Source organism: Lucilia sericata, unplaced genomic scaffold, assembly GCF_015586225.1.
Source record: "Lucilia sericata isolate MDLA Ls3-8-SP2 unplaced genomic scaffold, ASM1558622v1 Contig000048F_arrow, whole genome shotgun sequence".
NCBI lineage: Eukaryota > Metazoa > Arthropoda > Insecta > Diptera > Calliphoridae > Lucilia > Lucilia sericata.
Window position 1 is genome coordinate 967,715 of NW_023994085.1, and position 24,103 is coordinate 991,817.

The 24,103-nt window shown below is 28.4% G+C and overlaps 1 protein-coding gene across 8 annotated transcripts in view; it reads left to right on the forward strand.

Moving 5' to 3' along the window:
• The window catches only part of LOC119615492 (protein grainyhead), a 155,171-nt gene extending 137,781 nt beyond the window's left edge, over window positions 1-17,390 (forward strand). For 4 of the 8 annotated variants that reach the window (XM_037971499.1, XM_037971530.1, XM_037971506.1 and 1 more), the window contains 5 exons: window positions 264-362; window positions 12,159-12,667; window positions 12,797-12,980; window positions 15,201-15,265; window positions 15,678-15,879. In XM_037971499.1, the coding sequence (XP_037827427.1) occupies window positions 264-362; window positions 12,159-12,667; window positions 12,797-12,980; window positions 15,201-15,265; window positions 15,678-15,804 (984 nt within the window). In that variant the 3' untranslated portion in view covers window positions 15,805-15,879. Of the gene's footprint in view, window positions 1-263; window positions 363-12,158; window positions 12,668-12,796; window positions 12,981-15,200; window positions 15,266-15,677 lie in introns of all 8 variants that reach the window. The other 4 variants (XM_037971521.1, XM_037971550.1, XM_037971543.1 and 1 more) reach the window with 3 other exon arrangements.
• The last annotated feature ends 6,713 nt before the right edge of the window (window positions 17,391-24,103 follow it).

Genomic DNA, 24,103 nt, shown 5'->3' on the forward strand with positions numbered 1-24,103 from the left:
ACAATTTTGATTGCTTAATATTAAAGCAGTCAGCAACAAATGGCAACGGAAGTTGCTACTTATATGAACATATAAATTTGGTTCGTTTGTTTGTGTCTAGCAATGTCTGTGTGTGTGTGTGTTTAGTGGCATTTAAACTTTAAATTGAAATTACTTAATTAATAAGAAGAAATAAGAACAACAAACCAACTGTATTTATAGTAAAAATATCATTAAAGTAGTTCAAGCTAATAATAACATTATTTATCTTTTAATTTTCTCAGGGTTTACCACTACATGTACAAATCGATACATTTGAAGATCCTCGTGATGCCCAAGTCTTTCATCGAGGCTATTGTCAAATTAAAGTTTTCTGCGATAAGGTAAGTATCCAGCATTTTCTACATTCACTTTATTACTTTTTTGACATACAATAAGCTGCTGACTGTTGGTTTTAAAAACTGCTGCAATCTGCAGTTAACTTGGACATTTTTTTTAATTTTATTTTATAAATAAAATTGTGTGACAAGTGACGTAATATGAAAAAAAAAGTAGGCGTCAATCAAGTGACAAAACATTTTAACCCCAGCTTAAAAGTAAATTACAAAAAAAAAAAAAATCAAATCAAGCAACAACATGATATGTTATAATGCAATTATAGCCGCTAAAATTTAAAACATTTTTTTCTGGTTCAAAAATGTCATTTAAAAACAAAGCTTGAAAAATTTGAATTTAATATTTTGACACTTTTTTTTTAAACGAACTATTTCCAAACTTTTAACTTTAAGAGGAAAAATTTTACAAGTTTTTTTTTTTTTAAAGAATTTCGTGTTTTTCATATATTTAACTTCTATTTACTAATTTTTTCCTTTTATTCAAAAATTTTATTATTTATTTAAATTATTTCTAGAAATAACGAAATAGTTTTGGTTGCATGTGTCTTAAGTCTTTTGTTTTATAAAAACCCATTGAGTTTTTATTAATAAGAAATATGGTGTTTGTGCTAATCAAGTTCATAACTGCTGTGAAATATTTGATTTTTTTTAAAAAAAGTACCTTTTTGGATGACGAATGAAAAAAAAAAACTCTAAACCACTTGTAACCCACTTGTTTCGTTGTGCGTCATTGATTTAGTTTTTTTACGTTTTGGATTTTTTTTATAATATAATATAATAAAAATACTAGAAGTGTGTGTGTGAGAGTGTGTTGCTGTTTGTGATTATATACATTTGCTTATTGAAGCTTCAATGCTTCATTGGGTTTTTTTGGTTTTCTTTAGAAAAAAGGGGAGCTTTTTTACTGCTGCTGTTGATGATATTTGTTGTTGATATTGAGATCATTGTGGTGGCAATGCAATTCATTATAGCGTGCCATGCATAAGACCAACAACTTGTTTTAGAGTGCTTCATTTGCTGGTTGTTTACTTGGTGTGACAGACAGACATACACACAGCCCTTTTGGCTTGAACACACTTCCATAACGCATGCTGCGTAACAAAACCTTTGTACATGTGTAATCGATACAAATATACAAAAGAAAAAAACTCAAACCGATATCAGCAGCAGTATAAAACAGATTGAATATACCTTTAGCTATAGCTCTTACTAAAAGTATAAAATGATAAAATACTGATGCCAATATCCATGTATTTGTGTTTCTGTGTGTAGAGGGGACCCTTTCCCCTTTGACTTTTTATGTTACGCAAACTAAGTAATACAAGATTTTTACATTTATGAGGTATTTCTTAACTTATTTTTTGTATACTTTTTATTGTTTCTTTTCTGAAGACATCAAGTGAACTGCAAAAATGAATAAAAGACAAAAAACGTACAAGAAAAATTAAGTGTTAAAACCCTTTTACTGCTTTAATAAAAACCTATATAAGGATTCTTTCCAGGGTTACATCACAGCAACAATAACAACAACAACAATTAAGTAGTACACTTGTTGCAATAAGCAACAAAAAATGAAGAAGAAAAACATTATTATGTTTTGCTTTAGGGTTCGTTTGTAAACGACACAACAAGCAGCAAGTAAAATGATAGTGTTGTAGCAAAGAAATGTATCATTCATTCTTTAAGCTTGTGATAAGTAAGAAAAAGTCCTTGTTTTATAAAAAAAAAATTAAATGAATACTCTTAAGTAGCTATTATATTCTGGGATTCTTCATATTTTTTTTAACAACTTGAAATTAAATTTTTACAAATTTTCAGTTGTTTATACTTTTTTCTTTGTTGCAGTTTGTTATTTATTTAATTTTACTTTTTTTTCGTATGATGGTCTTCAATAATTTCCATGGCATGTATATATAATTTAAAGCTACTCAATAATCATACGGTTTGATTGTGATGCTGCTGATGTTATCAATTAAATTTTGTGTTCATATAATAGTGCACAGTGGGGCAGAATGGAAATTTTTTGGAAATAAATCTGGCATTTCTAAACGGCTGATCCGATCGGGATAAAATTCGGCATGAGCGTAGCCAAGGAGTATTCGAGTTTAAGTTTTGAAGATGAACCCCGCAGATGCCCCAGGGACGGAGCTGTGGCGGCTCAAACTAGGGTACCTACGACATGTAAAATTTTTAAACTCGTGCCATTTTTTTGTTTTTCACCCAAATACAAAGATTTTTATATTTTCTGAAAGCGCTCGACGAGATCTTGAAAAAACATGCTTGGACATACTACTTATCTCTTATAATATCCGAGTTATAGGCATTTAAAAATTTAGTGATACAAAATTTACCATACCTTGGTCCGCCTTTTTTTGAATACCGGGCGTAATTTTGGACCAAATGGACTCAATTTTTTCTTGTTAGTTAGACAATAAAATTTCCAATAATATACAGAAAATTTCAGATAAATATCATTTACAGATCCAAAAATATACGTTTTTTAATTTAAAAATTCCAAAAAAGTTAGATTTTTGCCGTTTTTTTGCCCAAAATGTGTCTTAACTCTTTTATTAATAAAATAAAATTTTCTTTAAGAACATATAACAATTTTATAGTTTTCTAAAAAGAATCTTTACGCAGAACGCTTTGGCGTAAAAAACTTGTTCTATTTTTTGAAAATGTTACCACTGCGTCCTTCCGAATATGACCTATTTTTTATCAAAATTTCAACTTTGGGCGACATGTTCTAAAATCCCAAAGCTGGGATCAGAAAACTGAAAGCAGTTTTGGAAACCTCAATATGTTTTCTATTTACTCCAAAAGTATTTTCCCAGCCCTGAAAAAAATGTGGACTCTATGGGCAAAAATGTAAAAAATCCCATTTTTGGGATTTTCATTCCTATTTTTGGGAATTGCGGGATGCCCTTTGACCTTTTCAATTTTTTTTTTGCATTTTCTTATTTGAAATGACAAATTTAACAAGCGTTGAAGATTTCATTGAGTTTTGTTCATAAATAAAGATTCTGTCATATATTACATATTTGTTAAATTTCTAAAACTAAGATTAAATCAAAATTTTAATAGGGTCGCAGATAGCTACAACAATTTAGTCCATATTTATCCCTTAATATCCTTTTTTAGTTAGATATGGAAATTCTCGACCCTTTACAAAAAATTTCAAGCCAATATCTCAATTACATTCAAAAATATGTTCATTTAAACCTGTGTCCTTTAATTTCATCTTTTTCATATTTTAGTATTAAGTATGACAGAACATACATTTGGTGTTGAATAAAATATTTGGACAATTTTTAAAAATTATTTAGTTAATTATTTTATTACAATATTGTATATAAAATAAAAAAAATTATAATTTTATTATGAGCCACGCACAACAACACCTAAATCACCCCACACAAATTACCTTTCCCGCCCACCGAAATATAAAACACAATTTAATACAATATCATCAGTTAGTATAATAGCTTTTTTTATTTGAACTGTTTATCTTAAACATAATACAATTAATTCTTACAACCTACTTATATAGTTAATTCCTAACACTACTTATTTTCTATAAAATAATCTGTCATATCGGTATACATATCCAGAAGGTAATATAAGTCCATTAAATCTTCCTTGTTTTGAGATGATAGAGTTTCATAACAAATCCATCTTTTTCGCATAGTTGAAAGAACAGGATCAGAAGATAGAAGTAAACTATTAAAAATATCTTCATTCTGTGATTGCCTGGAGCATTTTCTTGAGCTGAATAGTTGAACATGCTTAAAATCTCGATTCCTCGCTTCCTGGGCTTCTTCTGTTAACTCTCCAAGTGGAAGAATATTCGATTCAATTATTATTTGACCATGACACAATACTTTGTGTACTGTTGGTGTTAGTTCCCTCCATGGATACAGAGATACAAGTAATTTAGAAATTTCAGACGTGTATTCCCCAAATCGATTTTCATTAATTTTATGTTTACTATTCAGTGCCATTAAAATAGTGTTAACTCTTCGAAGCAACTCCTTGTCGATTCCAGTTATTTTTGAAGTAATTTCAAAATCACGAAAAAACCTTCTCGACGTATTACCGTCATTTGTACTACCGCAACTTGAAAGTGGTTTGTCGATGTTTAATCCCATCTGAACTTTAAATTCTTCTTGGATTCTGCTTTTTTCCGCAGCTCTCAGTTCTTTCAATTCTTCATTATTTTTTGTTGATTTAGTAGGATAGTTTGTTTTTTTCCTGGATCGCCTTGTATGATGGTAATATATTGTGTCCTTTTTCATGCAGAGCTTTCCTTAATATTTGGTACTTATTTCGACTGAGACCCAGTTCCAACATAAGCGCTATTGCTTCCTCTTCAGTAAAATTTGATTATGATGTTGGAGTTGGTATACTTTCCACAATTCGCTTAAGTCGTTTTGGTGATGCATTAGGAAGAATAGTTGCAATATGTACGACATCCATATGTTGGTTTTCCTTTTTCAGCATTTCGTTAAATGTATCAGCAATTTCCTCATTTGAGATTGAAAAAAGTTTTTGTGTGACCCTCTTTTTTTTTTACCTTGAACATAAGTCTTCGTATGACTTGCAAGGCGCTCCTGTTGATGTGTTGTAAGTTGAGATTTCCGTAGTAGTTTCCATCCAACTACAAAATTTTAATCGAAATTTCTTTTGATTTCCATCCACAGACTTACTTTTTACATCAAAAAGTTTTAAAAAGTTTTCAATTTTTGATATGCCTGTTTTGTCTACTTTTCTACTATATGTAGTTTTTATATAATTTGAAATGTCTTCAATTCTTTCTGGCCCTTTTGAAGATATACTCCATAAAACGGAACACAACTCTTCGTACTTTAATGTAATCTTCATTGTAGATTTATTAAATATGGTACTTAAAATCTGAGAAGTTTACTTATATACCAATTCTTGTCATTTCCGATACAGGTATTCCAAAGTAAAAAATTACGAAATGTCTACCTATTAACATTTAGGACTATATTACTATAACCTGTAATTCAGTCATTGATATTTCTTATTAGTGAATGAATCGAAATTATCATTACCTGTATATTTTTACCTACATGATCATAAACGAAACAGAACGAAATGATCTGTCGAAAAATTTTAGGTAAAAAATAGTTATAAATTTCTGAAAATTTAAGCATAATAGGACCTTTCAATTATAAGGATAAGCAAACAAATAGAAAATAGGTAAATATAAGATTAAAACATGTTCTGTCATATTTAATACTAAAATATTTAAAAGATGAAATTAAAGGACACAGGTTTAAATGAACATATTTTTGAATGTAATTGAGATATTGGCTTGAAATTTTTTGTAAAGGGTCAAGAATTTCCATATCTAACAAAAAAATGATATTAAGGGATAAATATGGACTAAATTGTTGTAGCTATCTGCGACCCTATTAAAATTTTGATATAAATCATAGTTTTAGAAATTTAACAAATATGTAATATATGACAAAATCTTTATTTATGAACAAAACTCAATGAAATCTTCAACGCTTGTTAAATTTGTCATCCCAAATAAGAAAATGCAAAAACAAAATTGAAAAGGTCAAAGGGCATCCCGCAATTCCCAAAAATAGGAATGAAAATCCCAAAAATGGGATTTTTTACATTTTTGCCCATAGAGTCCACATTTCTTTCAGGGCTGGGAAAATACTTTTGGAGTAAATAGAAAACATATTGAGGTTTCCAAAACTGCTTTCAGTTTTCTGATCCCAGCTTTGGGATTTTAGAACTTGTCGCCCAAAGTTGAAGTTTTGATAAAAAATAGGTCATATTCGGAAGGACGCAGTGGCAACATTTTCCAAAAATAGGACAAGTTTTTTACGTCAAAGCGTTCTGCGTAAAGATTCTTTTTAGAAAACTATAAAATTGTTATATGTTCATAAAGAAAATTTTATTTTATTAATAAAAGAGTTAAGACACATTTTGGGCAAAAAAACGGCAAAAATCTAACTTTTTTGGAATTTTTAAATTAAAAAACGTATATTTTTGGATCTGTAAATGATATTTATCTGAAATTTTTTGTATATTATTGGAAATTTTATTGTCTAACTAACAAGAAAAAATTGAGTCCATTTGGTCCAAAATTACGCCCGGTATTCAAAAAAAGGCGGACCAAGGTATGGTAAATTTTGTATCACTAAATTTTTAAATGCCTATAACTCGGATATTATAAGAGATAAGTAGTATGTCCAAGCATGTTTTTTCAAGATCTCGTCGAGCGCTTTCAGAAAATATAAAAATCTTTGTATTTGGGTGAAAAACAAAAAAGTGGCACGAGTTTAAAAATTTTACATGTCGTAGGTACCCTAGTTTGAGCCGCCACAGCTCCGTCCCTGGGGCATCTGGGGGGTTCATCTTCAAAACTTAAACTCGAATACTCCTTGGCTACGCTCATGCCAAATTTTATCCCGATCGGATCAGCCGTTTAGAAATGCCAGATTTATTTCCAAAAAATTTCCATTCTGCCCCACTGTGTAGTGTTTATTATACTTATGTTGTTGCTGTTGATGTTATTGTAATTCTGTAAAATTCCATTGAATACAAATTAGCGCATTGCTTTCAATATATATTTATTGACAAAAAGCCCAAAGCTTAAAAAAAACAACTATAAAATGCTAAAAGACCTTAATGTGGTGGAATCTTTGAATTTAAAAATTCTTATAAAATTTATTAAAATATATGCATTTTAGTGCAGTTTTTGTTGTTATAAGTTTTTCTCATACAATTTTCTCAAGTTTTAGAAAGTATTCATACATACATACATATAGAGTATATCACTTATATATGTATGTTACCACTTGTTGATGCTACCAACGCTTACAATGATGATCATGTTAATGATCATGGTATTGTTTTTGTTGCTGTTATTGCTTTCTCGTTGCTGTTGTTGTAATTATTGTTTTTCTTTACCATTAACCATAACCACACCCATTAATATATAAAAGCATTTAACAGCCACTTTATTACACCGTTTCACATTCAATATCTGTTTAAATGATGATGGCACTGTGATCACTGATCAGTGCCCCTGCTCTCTTTAGAAAACCTTTAACAAAACAAAAGAATCGTTAATTTAATGAATTCACTTTAAACTAGAAAATTTATAATTTAAATTATACAAATCATAGAGAAAGTTTTGTTGATTAGGAGGCTTTAACCATGAGAAAATTTGTCAAAATTTAATAATTAAAAATAAATTTGAAAAAGCGTTGTAATTAAAATAAATCATTTTTTAATACACTTAATTTCATCCTTATGTACATAAGTACAAAAAAAGGAAAATGTAACCATAAATTTGATAATATTAAAAGCTAAAGACAGGAAACCATCAATGTCATTAAATTTAAATAAAAATACTTGAAAATGTATACCAGCTTTACGATCTGCTAAAGGCAACATACTACACATATCACACTTATATATGGTCAACAAAAAAAAAAATCTAAAAAAAATGATGGCAAATAACTAAAGTTGTCTGTGATAAATTGAGAGATAAATACAGCTTCATATCACACATAGAAGTAGTTAGTAAAGCAGCGGACAGAGAGAGAGAGACTAGAATTTATTAAAAATGTATGTGACATTTGTAGTTCATTAATAAAAATTACACGTATGTAACACTTAATGAGGCGACCATAATAAATTTTACAATTTTATTGCAACAAAAAAATGGCCAGAGCTTTCAACAAATAAACACACACTCACTTACACGCCATAATAAAAAACAATTAAAACGATAAGAGAAAACTTGAGACGAATAAAGTTTTTGAATTGCAAAATGCAAACGTTACAGGAACAGAAAACTATGCGTACTGGTAATTAAGAAAGAAAAAAAAAAAACTAAGAAAAATATAAAAAAGTAATAGACAAAGTAAATAAACTACAAAACTAATGGCAAAACATTCCACGATTTGCTGCTTGAAACTATAAATTTACAAGTGACAGCTAAACCAAAGTTTGGGGCATTAGTTTTCAATTTTATTTCTCACACCAAGTGTTTGAAATTCAATATTTAAAAAATAAATTGTATCACAAATTTCGGAAACCTTAATGTCTGAATTTCAAAATTTCTAATAATTATCGTTGGCTAGTTAGATTCTTTCATTAATTTCTTAATTATTATTGGTTTTAAGTTCAAGCTAACTGAAATAAAATAATGAATACATTTAGACTTTAAACTGACATATAACAAGTTTAAGCTTATTTACTTACATGTAAGTAACCTCCTCACTGCCCAGTTTGGCCAATAAATATCAATACTACTGCCACAGTAGACTGGTACATAAAATTTTTGGTTAAAATGTTTTAAAATTTCTTTTTTTTTTGTGTAAAGTTATGTAAAACTATAACTTTTAAAGGAATTTTTTTCAATGTGAAAACATATTTTTGTTTTGTTTTTGCCAGTCCATGCTAATGTAAATTTTTGTGTAAAATAAAAATATCTTTATTAAATTTCATTTAATATTTATTTATTTGTTAAATTTTGATTATTGTCAATGATGCAGTAGAGTTGCAGTGGTAGTTGTTTTGGTGTATGTTGTAAAGTTGTCTATTGCTGTTGTGTGTGTGTTAGTGGCTTAAAATAATTACGCAAATCTTAAAGGTGATAGACCTCTGGGAGGCTTAAATATTTCATATTTTAAATTTCATGCAATTTTCTATAATGTTTTTTACATACTTAGACACACACACAAACATACGTGCAGTTACTACCCTGCAGTTCGGGTGAACGTCCCCGAATAGGGGTTTTAATTGTGATTTATTATTCAAGTGGAGAAATGTCTTTGTAATAGACTAATTCTGTTGGATTAAATAACTAAAGTGTTGAAAAATATTGAAAGTATCTACTCCCTACATTACTTGGAGACACTCAAGTGTAGTGTTTGATTTTCTCTCTTTGTAGTTAGACAATCGAATGAAAATGCTCTGTATAAAGGATACATAGACTACTCATAAAACTGTGGGGTATATACATTTGTCTACACCTGCCTTTGTTGTTGTTGCAATTGTAGTTAATGTTTTTTAAGCCAAAGAGGTCATGTTATTATGATGAGAGCAACAAAGTCTATTATTTTGTATGTTTTTTATTTCTTTAATTTAAACCTAATGACGTTGATGTTGATGATCGTTATACAGAATACAGAAAAAGAAATGTTTAATAAATTATTAAATAATAAATATAATTTACCATAATATATATATAAATAATACTGAGAGGATGTTTAACATAAAAATTTTACAATAAGTGTTTTTAATTAAAATAAACTAAATGATTAGAAATTTATGACAAGGAAGTAGAAATGGTGTTACTTGGTCATATTTATGTTTCCTAAATGTCTTGTTTTAATTATAAAACTAAGCTCCAAGACATTCTTTCGGTTGTTATAGTGACATTAGACATAAAATAGTCGAACAAACAGAATTTAGTACAGTATATTTGTTTTATGTTACTAAACACCTTCTAAGATTAAAAAGTTAACATTTTTGCTGTGTGTGTGTCTGTGTTTTTTTCCCCAAAAACAGTACGAATTGAATATATGTATCAGATGGCTATAATCTATTTTCAATATTCTTAAACAATTTGAAATTTATAGCCTTAGATAGTCCAACAACACAGACACATATCATACATAGACACACTCCAACATTCACGCATACTTAACGATATTAAATCTCTCACCAACAACAACAACAATTCCTTTGAAAATATTGTTGAAAAAATAACAAAGTATTGTTCATGCTAGAAAATCGTAATAGTAACAAAAAAAGAATTTAAATAAAAGATGCGTGTCGGATCATTTACTACTCCCGATCGCTCTCGATTGCATGAGGCTATAAATTCCAAATGTTCAAATTTCGCTTAAGCTAGAGAAAAAACTACAATAATAACAACAACAATAGCAAACATATGTTTGTTACAGGCAGGCAGGATGTATGGGCTGGTTGTTGGTTGTCTGGTGAAACAAAGCTTCCGTAGCTTAACTAAAATCTTTTATATATTTCTTTTCTTCTTAACGATCGATTATAGATTGTGGCAGCATTAGCATTTTTACCGTTAACTTACATTCAACACACATACACACAGCACATGTTGAGATTTCTTTTCGTTTGTATTAGTACTTGCGTTTGTATATTTAAACTTCAGCCGCCGCAATACATCAATTGTTTAGCAAGAAAATATCTAAAATATGTAAAATATCTGGAAAATTTATAGCTTGTGAAGTATAACATTAATTTTCCCCAATGTTGGATTTAGTATCTTTACGCTTTCCATGTTAAATAAAATTCACACTTGTTTAAAGTTAAAAAACGGAAAGAAAAGGAATTACTATGTATGCAGCAACAACGTCTCTTTTAAACGCTTCATTAGCAATTCTCCCGGTGTTATTACAGCTAAAAATAAACTAAATATAAGAAAATTCTATAATAAACATAGTAGTAGAGGCGTTGGTGTTGCCCAGATTAAAAAGCGCACAAAGTATTTTGCACAAAAGAAAAGGCAAAGAAACTGAAATCTACTTTAAGCCAGCTGCAATAAATTTACTTTTCATAAGTATTAAAGAAATTATGATTGCCAGAGCTCTTAAAGCATTGGAAATTTTTAATGATAAGCTTACACGTGAGGCGGCCGGCCAGTCGCTAAAACTAAATAAAAAATAAAAAAAAGCGGAAAAAGAAGCAAATACATAATAATTGTTGGCATGTCATCTGCAGCATCTGTAGCAAGCAACTGTTCTTTCGTTTATTCCCATTCGAAACGATGAAGCCATTTTTAATACACTTGTTGTATACTTTGGCTAATAAACATCTCAAACTGTGTCTTGCTTTTATTCAAGATTTATTGTGGCGTTATGCAGATGGATTAGATTGCTCTCGTTTTATTTCTCTCTACATAATTTTTTACATTTTCATCTTGATCTTCTTCTTTATTTCGCTGGTCTCCTTGATTTTGTTTTTTTTTTCTTTTCTATATAAAAACCTACATTTGCTAATGTTTTGTTTCATTGTTATTGCTGTTATTGTAATTTTATTTAATTGTAATGTCCATGCTACAACTTTGGATGGATGTCTGTTTCTATGTGTGTTTTTTTTTCTTCTTGTTCTTTGACTTTTTTGTTATGTTTTGCAAATAAATGCTTCCACTTGTGCATTTCCGCTTGATAAAACTTTTGTGATGTGGCCAACAGCATAAATGTTAAATGCGGTGAAACGCATCTAATTACAAAGGATTTGAAAGATCAAGACTTGACTTGAAGCAACCAACAACATGTAAAAGCAGACGATACCATCTTCTTCTGATGTTTATGTTTCTTCTTTGTGTCAACAGCAGTGGACTTGACGAAAAAAGAAAATAAATAAAAAAGTGGATAAAACTTTAATTGTAACTGTTGCCACACACACACATACAAACAAACATTTGAACAATGATTTTTGATAGACAGTGATGCAACAGGCATAATGAATAAATGTTATTAAATAAATGTAAAAAAAGCTGACAAAGCAAGCGTTCTTTCATAGAATTTAACTAAGTAAATAACCGATCTAGGAATTACTATAAAACAAGATAGAATTTTAATGAATATATCAAACGTAAACAAAGTATTTCAAAAAAAAAAAAAAACGAAAGACTTAAGAAACAAACTTGCTAACAAACAGTAGCAGAAAGACAATTTATACAAAAAATATGTTTTTATTTTATTAATTTCTAATTAAATCTTTTTATTTATCTTTTTCCAGGGTGCCGAACGTAAAACTCGTGATGAGGAACGTCGTGCTGCTAAGCGTAAAATGACCGCTACGGGACGTAAAAAATTAGACGAACTTTATCATCCGGTTACAGATCGTTCAGAGTTTTATACAATGCAGGATCTTACCAAGCCGCCGGTATTATTTTCACCAGCCGACGATTTGGATAAGGTAAGATTTCCAATGCATTCAAATAGTACTACTAGCACATTGTCTACTACTACTTCCTCCACAACATCTGTTATAATACAACCATCAAATCATACTACTACTACTACCAATACAACTTCTCCACAACATTTAACATCTCTAACCACACAATATCATGACGTGTATCATAATAATAACAATACGTTTGGTAATTCTTCGCAGGGCTTCTATGGCCATGAGTCTGATGGAGCGCCAGATTTAAAAGGTGCCTCACCATTCCTCTTGCATGGACAAAAGGTAGCCACACCAACATTGAAATTTCACAATCACTTTCCGCCCGACATGCAGACGTGAGTATATTGTAAAAATCCACCAAACTAATAAAATAAATTTCCCTGGCAAATCCATGAGCAATTTAAACTAATAAAACGACAAATGTTCTTTTCTTCTATTTCTCTTCTGCTCTTTCTTTAAAATAGTGACAAAAAAGACCATATTTTGGATCAAGGTTTAGCCATGGGTGAATTTGGACCTCCTTTGAAGCGTGGCCGCATGACACCGCCCACCAGCGAACGGGTTATGTTGTATGTGAGACAAGAAAATGAAGATGTTTACACCCCCCTACATGTTGTGCCACCCACCACCATCGGCCTCTTAAATGCGGTAAGTGTTTAAATAAAACCCTACCTCCCTCCTCCCCTATTAAATTCCCCCCACTTTTCCTACAAATCCTAAAATTCATTAATAGTTTGGCAGTATAAAAACAAAACCAAAAACAAACACAAAAACTCATAACTTTATACCAAAGAATAAAAATCAATAAATTATTTGTATTAATTCAATTAAAACAAAAACAAATCATCGCCAATTAATAATAATACTTAATCAATATGCAAGAAAAGGTTTTCGTTTACAACAATTAACATTTGTTACAATCATTTTGGTTACGAATTGGCCAGCGTATTAAAAAAAAAATAAATAAAATAAATTCTTATTTGTAACACTTACAAAAAGCCAAAATGTTTGAACGATTTCTCTCATTTATTAAAACAACAAAAATAATCAAAAACCAAAGAACTAAAAATTATCCTTTAACCAGGGTCTCATTTTCTATGTTACTTATCTAAAACTTAATCTATTGTAACCAACCAAATTAATATAAATTAAATCATTATAAAACAAACACTTTTCACATCATCATAATCACCAATCAACAAGATCTTTAAATGTTTTTTTTTTTTTTTTTTTTCTAAAACGCCATTGATATTTGCAACAAAAGTGTTTAGGTAATTACATAACAGCAACCATAATGGTTTTAAGAAATAATTTTAAAAAGATACTAATTTTAATTTAAGAAGAGAAAACACCTTAAGAACCTCAAGCACTTGTTATTTGAATCAGTGATCGTCACCAAAGCAAGAAAAGTAGAGAAAATTACACAAATATGTGCTGCTCACTCTCTCATAACTACCCTATACACACTCTCTACCCTTTTGTATTCGCTGTTGTATGAAATAATTATAAAAGAATATTTAAACAAAAACAATTTTAAAATAAATGTTACTAAATACATACTTACCACTCGTTGCAGTTGTTGGCAAATATTAAATTTAATTTTGTTAATTATTAAAAATTGTATTTGTTAATTTTACATCAATCAACTGTAAACACACCTCGTATACCATTACGTTTACAAGTGAGTACTTGTACAAGAGATTAAAAACAAAAACAAAAAATTAACATTAATAAGTTAATAAAATTATTATTATCACGTTGTATTTTGATCATTTATCTATGTCTCTCATTCACTTTTACACTTACACACACACAAACAGTTACATACGATGTGTGGACACTTGTGATTAATTCATTTTAAAAAAATATAGCAACAACAACAACAAAAAAAGAACGACAAATTAAACTGTCCATCTAGATTAATAAACATTTAATTTTAATTACTTGTTATTTAAGATTTTGTGAAATTTCTAATGAAAATTAAAAGCGTATTTTAATTTATTTCTTAAAACTTATTTCGTTTTTATTAACACAGAAATGCATACTCAAACATATAAAGTTAATTCTTTTAAAATTGATTTAATATTTTGTTTTTAGAAATTCTAGAAAATATTTTAATATTGTGTGTCAAGTGCATGTTGTATTTTTGATTATATTTTTTTTATAGAATAATTTTATTTTCATTATTTAAACGATCATCATTCTGACACTTTAAAACTATTCAAAAATAGCGATTGAGACAAAACATGATCACTTTATTAAAACAACACTGCAGCTCAAAACATTTAGGGGTTTATTATTAATTAAAAGCTCTTAAAACTAAAGCTCCAAAATAAACTTTTTTTCATACATATTAAACTGTTTTAAATGTTATCAGTAACAGGCAAATTTTTTCTTAAAATATCATTATTATAAACTAATATTTGATAAGTATAGCCTATGTTTCATAAATGTTAATTTATTTAAAAAGTTGCATACTTTTAGGCATAAAGTTTAGTTGTTCTAAAATATTGCTAGAATTTGTTGAGATGTTTTCCATTATTATTTAAATATTAAGAGCTGTTTATAAACCCTTAAGTTTAAACATATTACACTAGTTTTGAAAACAATTTTACTCCATAAAACAAACACAAATTGGCCAGTAGGGGAACCTAAAATATAAATTGGTTTAAAAAAACAATAAAATTATGAGTTTTTGTTAAAAAATTATAAATGTTTTTATTATTGTTAAACTATTTTTGCAATAAAATATTAAAAAAAAAAGAAATGAAACTTCAAACAAAATTTACAAACAACATAAAAAACACTTAAAAATACAAAACGCATCATCAATTTTTGTTTTTCTTTCTCTCATTTTCTCAATTGCAGATTGAAAATAAATATAAAATATCCACAACGAGTATAAATAATATTTATCGAACAAATAAAAAGGGGTAAGTAACACAACTAACTACAATAACTAATTAAGTCTTAACAACTAATGATAATTAATAAAAATAATAACTAAAAACAACAGTTTTTGTAATTTATAACAACAAAATTTAAAAAAATGGTTAGAGGGCTTAAATAAGGAATTAATAACAAAAAACTCTAAAAAAAAGTAGTTAGAAAATGCATGTTTTGAAAACGGGGATTCATTTGTCATCATAGTAAACGTTTTACACAAAAAAACAATTTAATTAGCAACAAAAACACTCTTTCTCTCTCTTTTTTTTTTTTGGAAGACCCATACAAGTTTTGCAACAAATAAAAAAGAAATTCCCTTTTGAACAACAAAAAATATGAATTTTAACTTAAAATAATAAAATTTATTTAATAATTTTATTTCTCTATTTTGTTTTTTAGGATTACGGCGAAAATTGATGATGACATGATTTCGTATTATTGCAACGAAGACATTTTCTTATTGGAGGTGCAACAACTGGAGGAGGAATTGTATGATATAACGTTAACAGAATTGCCAAACCACTGATGGCAAAACAATACGCCCACTCCTCCCACCAACACCCCCTCCCTTTAAGAGACTTGTTGAAACAGCATTTCTTTTTTTCATTAAAATAATAAACGATGAGTAAAAGAAAAAGGAAACTATCTGAATTTTATCTAAAGGATGAGATGGATGATATTATTCTTTTGTGTATATAGCCATAAAAATAGTTGTAATAACAATAATAATTAATAATGTTAACACTTTAATTAACAACAACAAATCAACGTTTGATTAACAAATAAATGTACAACAACAATTGGAGAGAAGCAGCAGCAACAGCAGCCGCATGCTTAAAACAGTTAGACCTACAAATACTGATGGACTCAAAGTTAAATGCACAAATAATCTAAAGGTTACAATAACTACAATAAAAACAACAACAACAACATCATCAAATAAATTATATAAACAATATATATATAAATAAACAATATGTAGTTAGTAAGTAAAATTAATTAAAACATTAAACAAAATATTTATAAATGAGATTTTTTTATTACTTATTATTATTATTATATGATTATATAACTTTAATGTTTTATTTTTTAATTTTTTTTTAAATATTATTGTCTACAATTTAAAACGAACAAAAAGTGAACAATTTTAAATTAAATTTAAACAAAATGCTCCATAAGAAAAATACTTATTTACATACACGCATTTAAAGTGTATGACGTTTATTTTTTTTTTTATTTAAATATTTTTGTAATGACCCATTCTATAAGTGCCAATAGTATCATGATTCATATACAAAACTACTTATTTAAACTTAAAACCAACAAAGAAACAAATGCTCTTTTGCTATTAAATATATTATTTGAGAAATTTGTAAATTAAAATTAAAATTTCAATACTTTTCAAAAGTACTGCTCAGTCTATTTGCTTAAAAAGGGACCCCAATCTTAAATAATAAAAGGTCATCATTAAGTCCTTTATATAACTTTAAAATTTGTAACTTTCGACTGGGTTAGTAAGCGAACAATAAAATACTCTTAATTTTTATTTTACTTTAAATATAATTTTTATTATAAAATAGTTGCTAATGAAAAAAAATTGTTATTGTTTTATAAAAAATGTTGTTTAAGATTAAAAAAAAATATGTTTTTCTTAAAGATTCAATACGATAAGATTGCGTTGAATTTTGCTAAGAGTAAGAGGTTTTCTTTTTTAAACTCTATTACTCCCTTCTAAATACTAACTTTAACTATTTAATATAAACTACGATATAGATCAAACTTAGTTATTAAACCCTTTTTATAAGCGTTTTTTCAATCTGTGTTTCTTTTTTTTATTATTTTTAACTTTATGCAAAATAAAACATTTTTTTAAACATAAAAAAAAACAAAATTATTTTTTATCTTAAAACTGGCTCTTGTCTTTTTTTCTTTTTCAACCACAAAAATATAAGATCTCAATTTTAAATTGAACTCTCTCTTTAACTCTTCCATGAAAAAAAAACATAAAGTCTTAGTTAAACATAAAAACTTACAAAAAAAAAAAAAACAAAATAATTTAAATAAATCATTTAAGAGAAATGCAATAATACTACTAAATAATTAAAGCAACAATTAAACATAATTAAGTTTTATTCAATCAACATAAAGAAATTAAAAACCTTAAAAGTGCATTTGTTGTTAAAAACACAAATTGAAATAAACAATAAAAAAATTCTCATAAATATTATAAAATTTAAATAAAATCTCGTATTAAAAACGAGACAAAATGAATATAAAAACAAACATTCCTTAATAACAACAACAAAAACTTTGTAAATAATTAATTTATATTTTAAATTAAATTTAAACTTTTTTTTAAAAAAACTTCCATAATTTTTGTGAAAAATTTTAAACATTTCAACGGCTTCCCCATTTTCATAGAAAAATTTTTCTTTTTCAATTTAAGTAACTTTTATGCAAAAAACAAATATATTTTTTAAAATTTTATTTTGTACATTTTATTTTCTTTTTATTAATTTAATTCAAGTAGTTGTATTTTTGCGTTTATTAAGTAATTTTTTTTATTAATTTTAAATTTAAATAAGAATACAAAACTCTTGCCGTTTATTTAAAACTTTAATTTTTTAATATTTTATACTTTACATATATAAAATAATAAAGAATATTTTTAATTTAAAACAAAAATATGTAATTTACAAAAAGTTATTTTGAAAACATAACATTTTTTTACTTTCCCCTTTTTGTTATTTTATTTTTTTTTTAGTTTTAGATTTTCTTTTATTTTTTCGTTTTTTATTTAATAATTTTTCTTTTTTCTTTTCAATAACCTTTAAGTTTAAATTGTAACTTAATTTTAAAAAGAATTTTTTTATACAAAATAGAAAAACAAAAACTAAGATCAATTAGCAACAGACAAAAAAAAACATATATTCATAAATATATACATATACACAAACAAATACATTAATAAATATATTTTATTATATTTTTAAATAAACTATTGTAGAATAAATGTTTTTTTATACAAAGTAAATTTTGAAAATTGTTCTTATTTCTTAATAAAAACCAAACTAAATATGTTTTGGCACTTGAGATATTCTCCTAAAAATTAGAAAAGGTAGGTAATGTATATGTATATACTCCCAAAAATAGGCAACAGAATTTGATTCCTATTAAATTGTTCAGTTCGTCAATATACAATATATATTTAGAACATTTTGGCGACATCTTTAAATTTTCCAAACAGAATGATTTTACCTATTCCACTCGTTGTCAATGTTTTTCCTGAAATTATGAAATTTCATATAAAACGCTATTAAATACACACTCTCATCAACTGTGGCCAATTAAAATTATTTTTGTCATTTGGCCCATAGCAATAAAATAATGACAGACAGCATCCCAGTTACATGAATGGGAGAGAAAGAAAGAAAAAATAAATAAATAATAATAAATACATAAAATAAATACACAATAATTGTTTAACAATTCGCATTTTCAATGACTGTCTGCAATTCGTTGCAAAGATGAATGGCATCATTTGGAATTCAATGAAGTGAAATTGTTGCAAGACAATCAACAAACAGCAACATTAACAAAAAGAAAAACCACCAACAACATAACGTTGTAATAACAACGATTAACTCCCATTGCAGCAGACACTTGGCTGGCTGTCAACTAGCAACGGTCTTTTGAAGTGAACAAAATTTTTAGAATATTTGTGAACTTATATCGTCCTCCATTCACTGTCTGCAAATTATTCAATATAAATAAGGGAAATACCATCACCAACTAATCCAATTCGTTTTGAACTACATTTCTGTTGGATTTTACTTTAAGTGATATTATTTGTAAACACACCTGCAAACATTGTTGGAGTACATTATATATTAAGCTAATCCCCAAACTACTCCCCTGAAAACATTATTGGAGTATGTGTTCTGTTTAGTGGTCCTATGTTTTTGAAAACGACATGGTCCAAAGACTTCATTACATAGGACCATGTTGTGTATCATGTACTGCCATAATTTCAGCAAAGGAATAGTTGTGGGATTAGTCTGATGGAATGCATATATGACTTACGTGATCCTCACCTAGGACAAAGTTAAATGGAACATGTTTTTTTTATATATTTGGATAAGTTTTCCTCTTAGTCCTTTGCGGAGTACTCTTTACACGTTTGTGCCGAGTAGTCTAAATTTTTCCAGGGACATCACAATCTTTCTTTTAGTTTCGGGCTTAGGTTTAGGTTATAAACAATTTAAAAATATATCAAATGTTTTGCTTTAGATTGGACCCTTTTGTCCCATCAAAGGCAAAGTATTACCATAGCGCCATAGATATAAGGCTTTAATATCGATTCGTATTCGGTGTCGGGCTTATCCCTTAGGCTTGGGGTTTTCGTACTGAATGTATTTTTCATCACCAGTAATGATTTTCTTTTATAGTGTTCAAGATCCTTTCATGGTATCTCGGCTTCAAATTGTCTCTGCTTTGGGATGAACTCTGCTATTTGCAAACAGTTTTATAAGGTATTGTTGAGTTGAAGCCTTCATAGAGCAATGTAAATTGTTCGACTTCAAACTTCTTTTGTGATCTTTGTCTCTCTATAAAGAAAAACTTTCCACAGATACGACATCTGTAGTGAATCCCGCATTTTGAAGCTATACATCCCAATATATTACTCCTTTTTCTGAATTTTGGTTACGTTTCCGTTTTCAGTTACGCAGGGATAGAAAAAAAATAATACACCAAAAAACGGAATCTTAAGAAAAAGAAGAAGCATTTTCATTTCGTTTTAACGCTTTACGATTGTGTCTACTCTGCACTACCATCATAGCTACGTTTTTATAAGTTGTTATTTTAGTGACGGAGCGTGGAATTGAAATGCGGTATATCAAAGTTACCAAACGAAGTGAATTTCGAATCGAATTGAAATACAGAATAAGGGTAGCCCCTCAACAGGAGGGCCTAAGGAACAGAAAATTTGTACAAAATTCTATTAGAAATATGCTACTTGACCCTAGCCCTCATATAATATATTATTGTTTTTAATATTGTTCAAAATAGTCAAATTTGAAAAAATATATATTATTGTTCATAACTTTTTCTTTAAATATATTTTTTATATTCGCATGTCAAGTGAGTAATTTTTTAATGTTGGAGTAGAAATTTGAAATAAATAATTGCTGCATTAAACACATACAATTACGCCAAGAAACACGTATAAATTTTGTTTGCAATGTACAGATCGTTCGGATGATTGTCTATTGTTGTTGTTGTTGTCAACGCAATATTATGAAGTATTCGTCTGTAGTTTAAAAAACTTTAAACAATTCGTTATAAGGATCTACAAAAGATCATTAATAAAACATTATGGGAATGGGATGATCATGTTGACGATGACGAAAACAATCAAGCAAACGAACGAACGAATGAATGAATGAGTGAACGTAACCAATCAATCGAATCGATCGAATGAGAAGTTAAAACGTTTCTTCAATCATAATTTAGTTTTATTTAGTATCAGTCACTAACTAAAACATACATCCACACAAATGATGTATTAACGAACGCACGAGCATAAATTCACAAACAATTTAATTCAAAAAGTGGTTTTAAATGAAATAAGAAGTTTGAAAAAATAACTAAATATGTATTTTTAATTGACAAAACAAAAACTTAAAAACAATAGAATTAATACCTTTTCACATCTGTGAGCAATTATTAAAAAGTGCAAGAAATTATCTGTCCCTCCAATTGTAACTGGGCTGGCTGTGGCTGGTTGATTGGTTTGGCTGCAAGTATGAAAGTTTAAATGTATGAATGATTTCTTTTAACAACAGTCACTGGAGAAATATAATCATTATTGGTAAAATTGTTTTTGTTTGCTATTGGAGTTGGAATCATCATTCATTATTTATGAGTTACGTGCTGTAATGCCTGGACTGATAAAAGCTGATCCTTTATAAACAATTTAAATGTGCAAAATCGACATCCGCTAGTTAACTTTTGTTCAAATACTGCTAACAATTATTTGTTCTTTACTTTTATTTTTCCTTTTAAACCACTACAATACTATTTTGTTAAATTGATCTCTAAAGTTATTTTATTGGGGCTTTGCCGATTTACGCAAGAATATGGCTAAAGTTTTGCAAAGTGTATTTATTGAAAATTCACAGACTGTAAGAGTCACGCGATACAATTGAATTGCAAATTGAAAGGAGTTAAAGTCATCATTGCGTTAGATACAATTAATTTATTAATTTCTGTTTCTATTAACAATTATAAAATTCACATACACACACATACACACTTAAAGATGAGTTCGTTGTTTCAGTTCACTAACAATCAGTTGTTTAAGCAGACAACCAGCTGGCCATTGTCATCATTAGTGTTGAAGACCGTGGCGTCAGTGACAGCATATGAAATGCAAGCGACAGACAGGAGGAGAAATAGACAGATCTGCTAACTGGATTTTGCCAAATGATTATGATAACAATCCATAAAGGACTAGTGGGACACATGAAGCCCCCATGCTGTAAGAAGTAATAGGTTAGTGTAAATGTATAGAATAGATCTGGACCGAAATACGGGATTTGCATACGAATTGTATGTATGTATAGTTGATATGTTTAGTTGATTATCTATTGACTATACTATTGATTAGTATCGACGTTTTTATTGATCAGCCTATGGACTAGTCAAAATACTACACAATAAAAAGCACATGGACTACATTTTTATACTAGTTGGTCCATAAACTATCCAATAAAATATAAAAAGGCATAGCAACTAGTTTGTTGGCTAGTCTATAGACTATGTACTATATTAACTAGTTCATCTATAATTAAACTAGTCTATCTACTATATTGACTAGTCAGTAGACATGTCTGATGACTAGCATATGAAAATCATTATGGGAAAAATATCGATTCATCACCCCTTTATGTTTCCTACACGCCGGTAGCAATTGTTGTACATGTTTCTGCCGCTACATGTACAAGCACTTTGCTTAAGTACTCGAGCTATCTAATCTCTGACCATTGCTGTCCCGTTTACACGTTTATCACTTCCGTTTACAACCACACAGATGGGATGGCCTCTGTTGAGTTGGCAACAGCGCCTAGAGAGGACTTTGTTCTTACTTACAGAGAACACACTGTGGTAAATCTTTAACAGAGTAAGTACTGAACATACCTGGACAAGGAAGGAATACTCAGTGGTATAACTTGTATAAGATACCTGTTATACATCACCATTTAATCCAGCACACTTCTTCTTCCGTTCCCCTACATTCATCCTGTATTATATACATACATTTAACACCAACTCATATCCCAAGCTTAGTCACACAGTCACTCCTTTGCGGGATAACTGCACCATAAAGGGACCTCTCCAATAACCGGGGCAATACAAAGTCCAAAACTCTGGCCTGCGGGCTACCAGTTCCCGTGCTACCAGATTATGTGGTTCTCTGGTTAAACCCCATGTCAAATCATTGCAAGGAAAGCCGAGGATACATTTGAACATCACCAGTTTATAGTCTCAGCAGACTAGAGGCACTGGTAGCACCTCTTGGAGTCTTTCATCAAGGTACTTATCATGCGCCCGGGCCCATTACGAGACAGTCCATTGACTATATATGGGCTATTTACTTGTCTATGGACTAGACTATAGTTTTGTCTATAGTCTTGTCTATAGTATAGTCTATATTCTATTATATTTTCTATATAGTCTAGTCAAAATTGTTAACTACGACCAATCCTCTTCCATCAGCACAGTTAAGGCCATTTATCCATTTGTTCATAAATGCTATGATTTGTATGGAGATCATACATAATAAATCCAAAACAACCGATTAATATTTAATCTTAAATTTAAAGTATGTGGATCTCATTTTGTCCGATTATTAATCTGAAGTAAACAGCAATAACCTTGAGTAAATTTACTATTAATATTAAGTCTCCTTAAATTTCCCCAGCTGCCTGCATAAGTAGAAATGGTTTAGCGAAGAATGTAGAGCTAACAAGACTTCTATTAGCGATTTAGCTTTTTGTATTTGTATTAAGTTTAGATCCACTTAAATGGAGTCATTAGTTTTAATACACATACATACACAGTGACAACAACAATAATATAGAAGAAGAAAAACTTAATCACAAAATCGGACTTAATCGTATAAAGAAATATTTGAGATGTGTTTAAAACAACATATTTTTAATGGTAATCAAGAGAAATTGTGCAAAGTTGTAAATATTTTTGTAAGTTTGTAAAGAAAATTTTAAATTAAACAACTACTTCCTTTTTTTATAAGTAATTTATTTATGTATTTCTTTATTATTAGTTTTCTTTTTTATTTGTTTTTATAATTTAATTTCTTTTTTAGTTTGTTGCTTTTTAATAGAGTTTTGCCATTTTTTTGGAATTTTATTTTTATGATTTTTAATTTATTTGTTTTATTTTCATTTTGTGTTTTTTTTTTATTGAATTTAAATAAAATAGTTTTTGTGATTGCTGTGGTAACTGTAGTTGTTGTTGTAGTTTGTACACAAAACTTAATTAAAGTGTGGAAAGTGATTGATTGTTGGAATGAATGAAGAAATAAATGATATTCAATAAATATTTTAATGTATTCACTTGTATGCGTGTGTTTTTATGTTTTGCTAAAGTGTATTTTATTAATGATTTTATTTGCTTAAATGTTTTTTTCTTGTTTTAATCGATTTTTGTTTAAATATATTTTTAATTTTTGTGTTTTAATTTATTTTATTTTGCATTTTATTATGATTATTGCAATGTATGGTCAAAAATTGTTTTATATA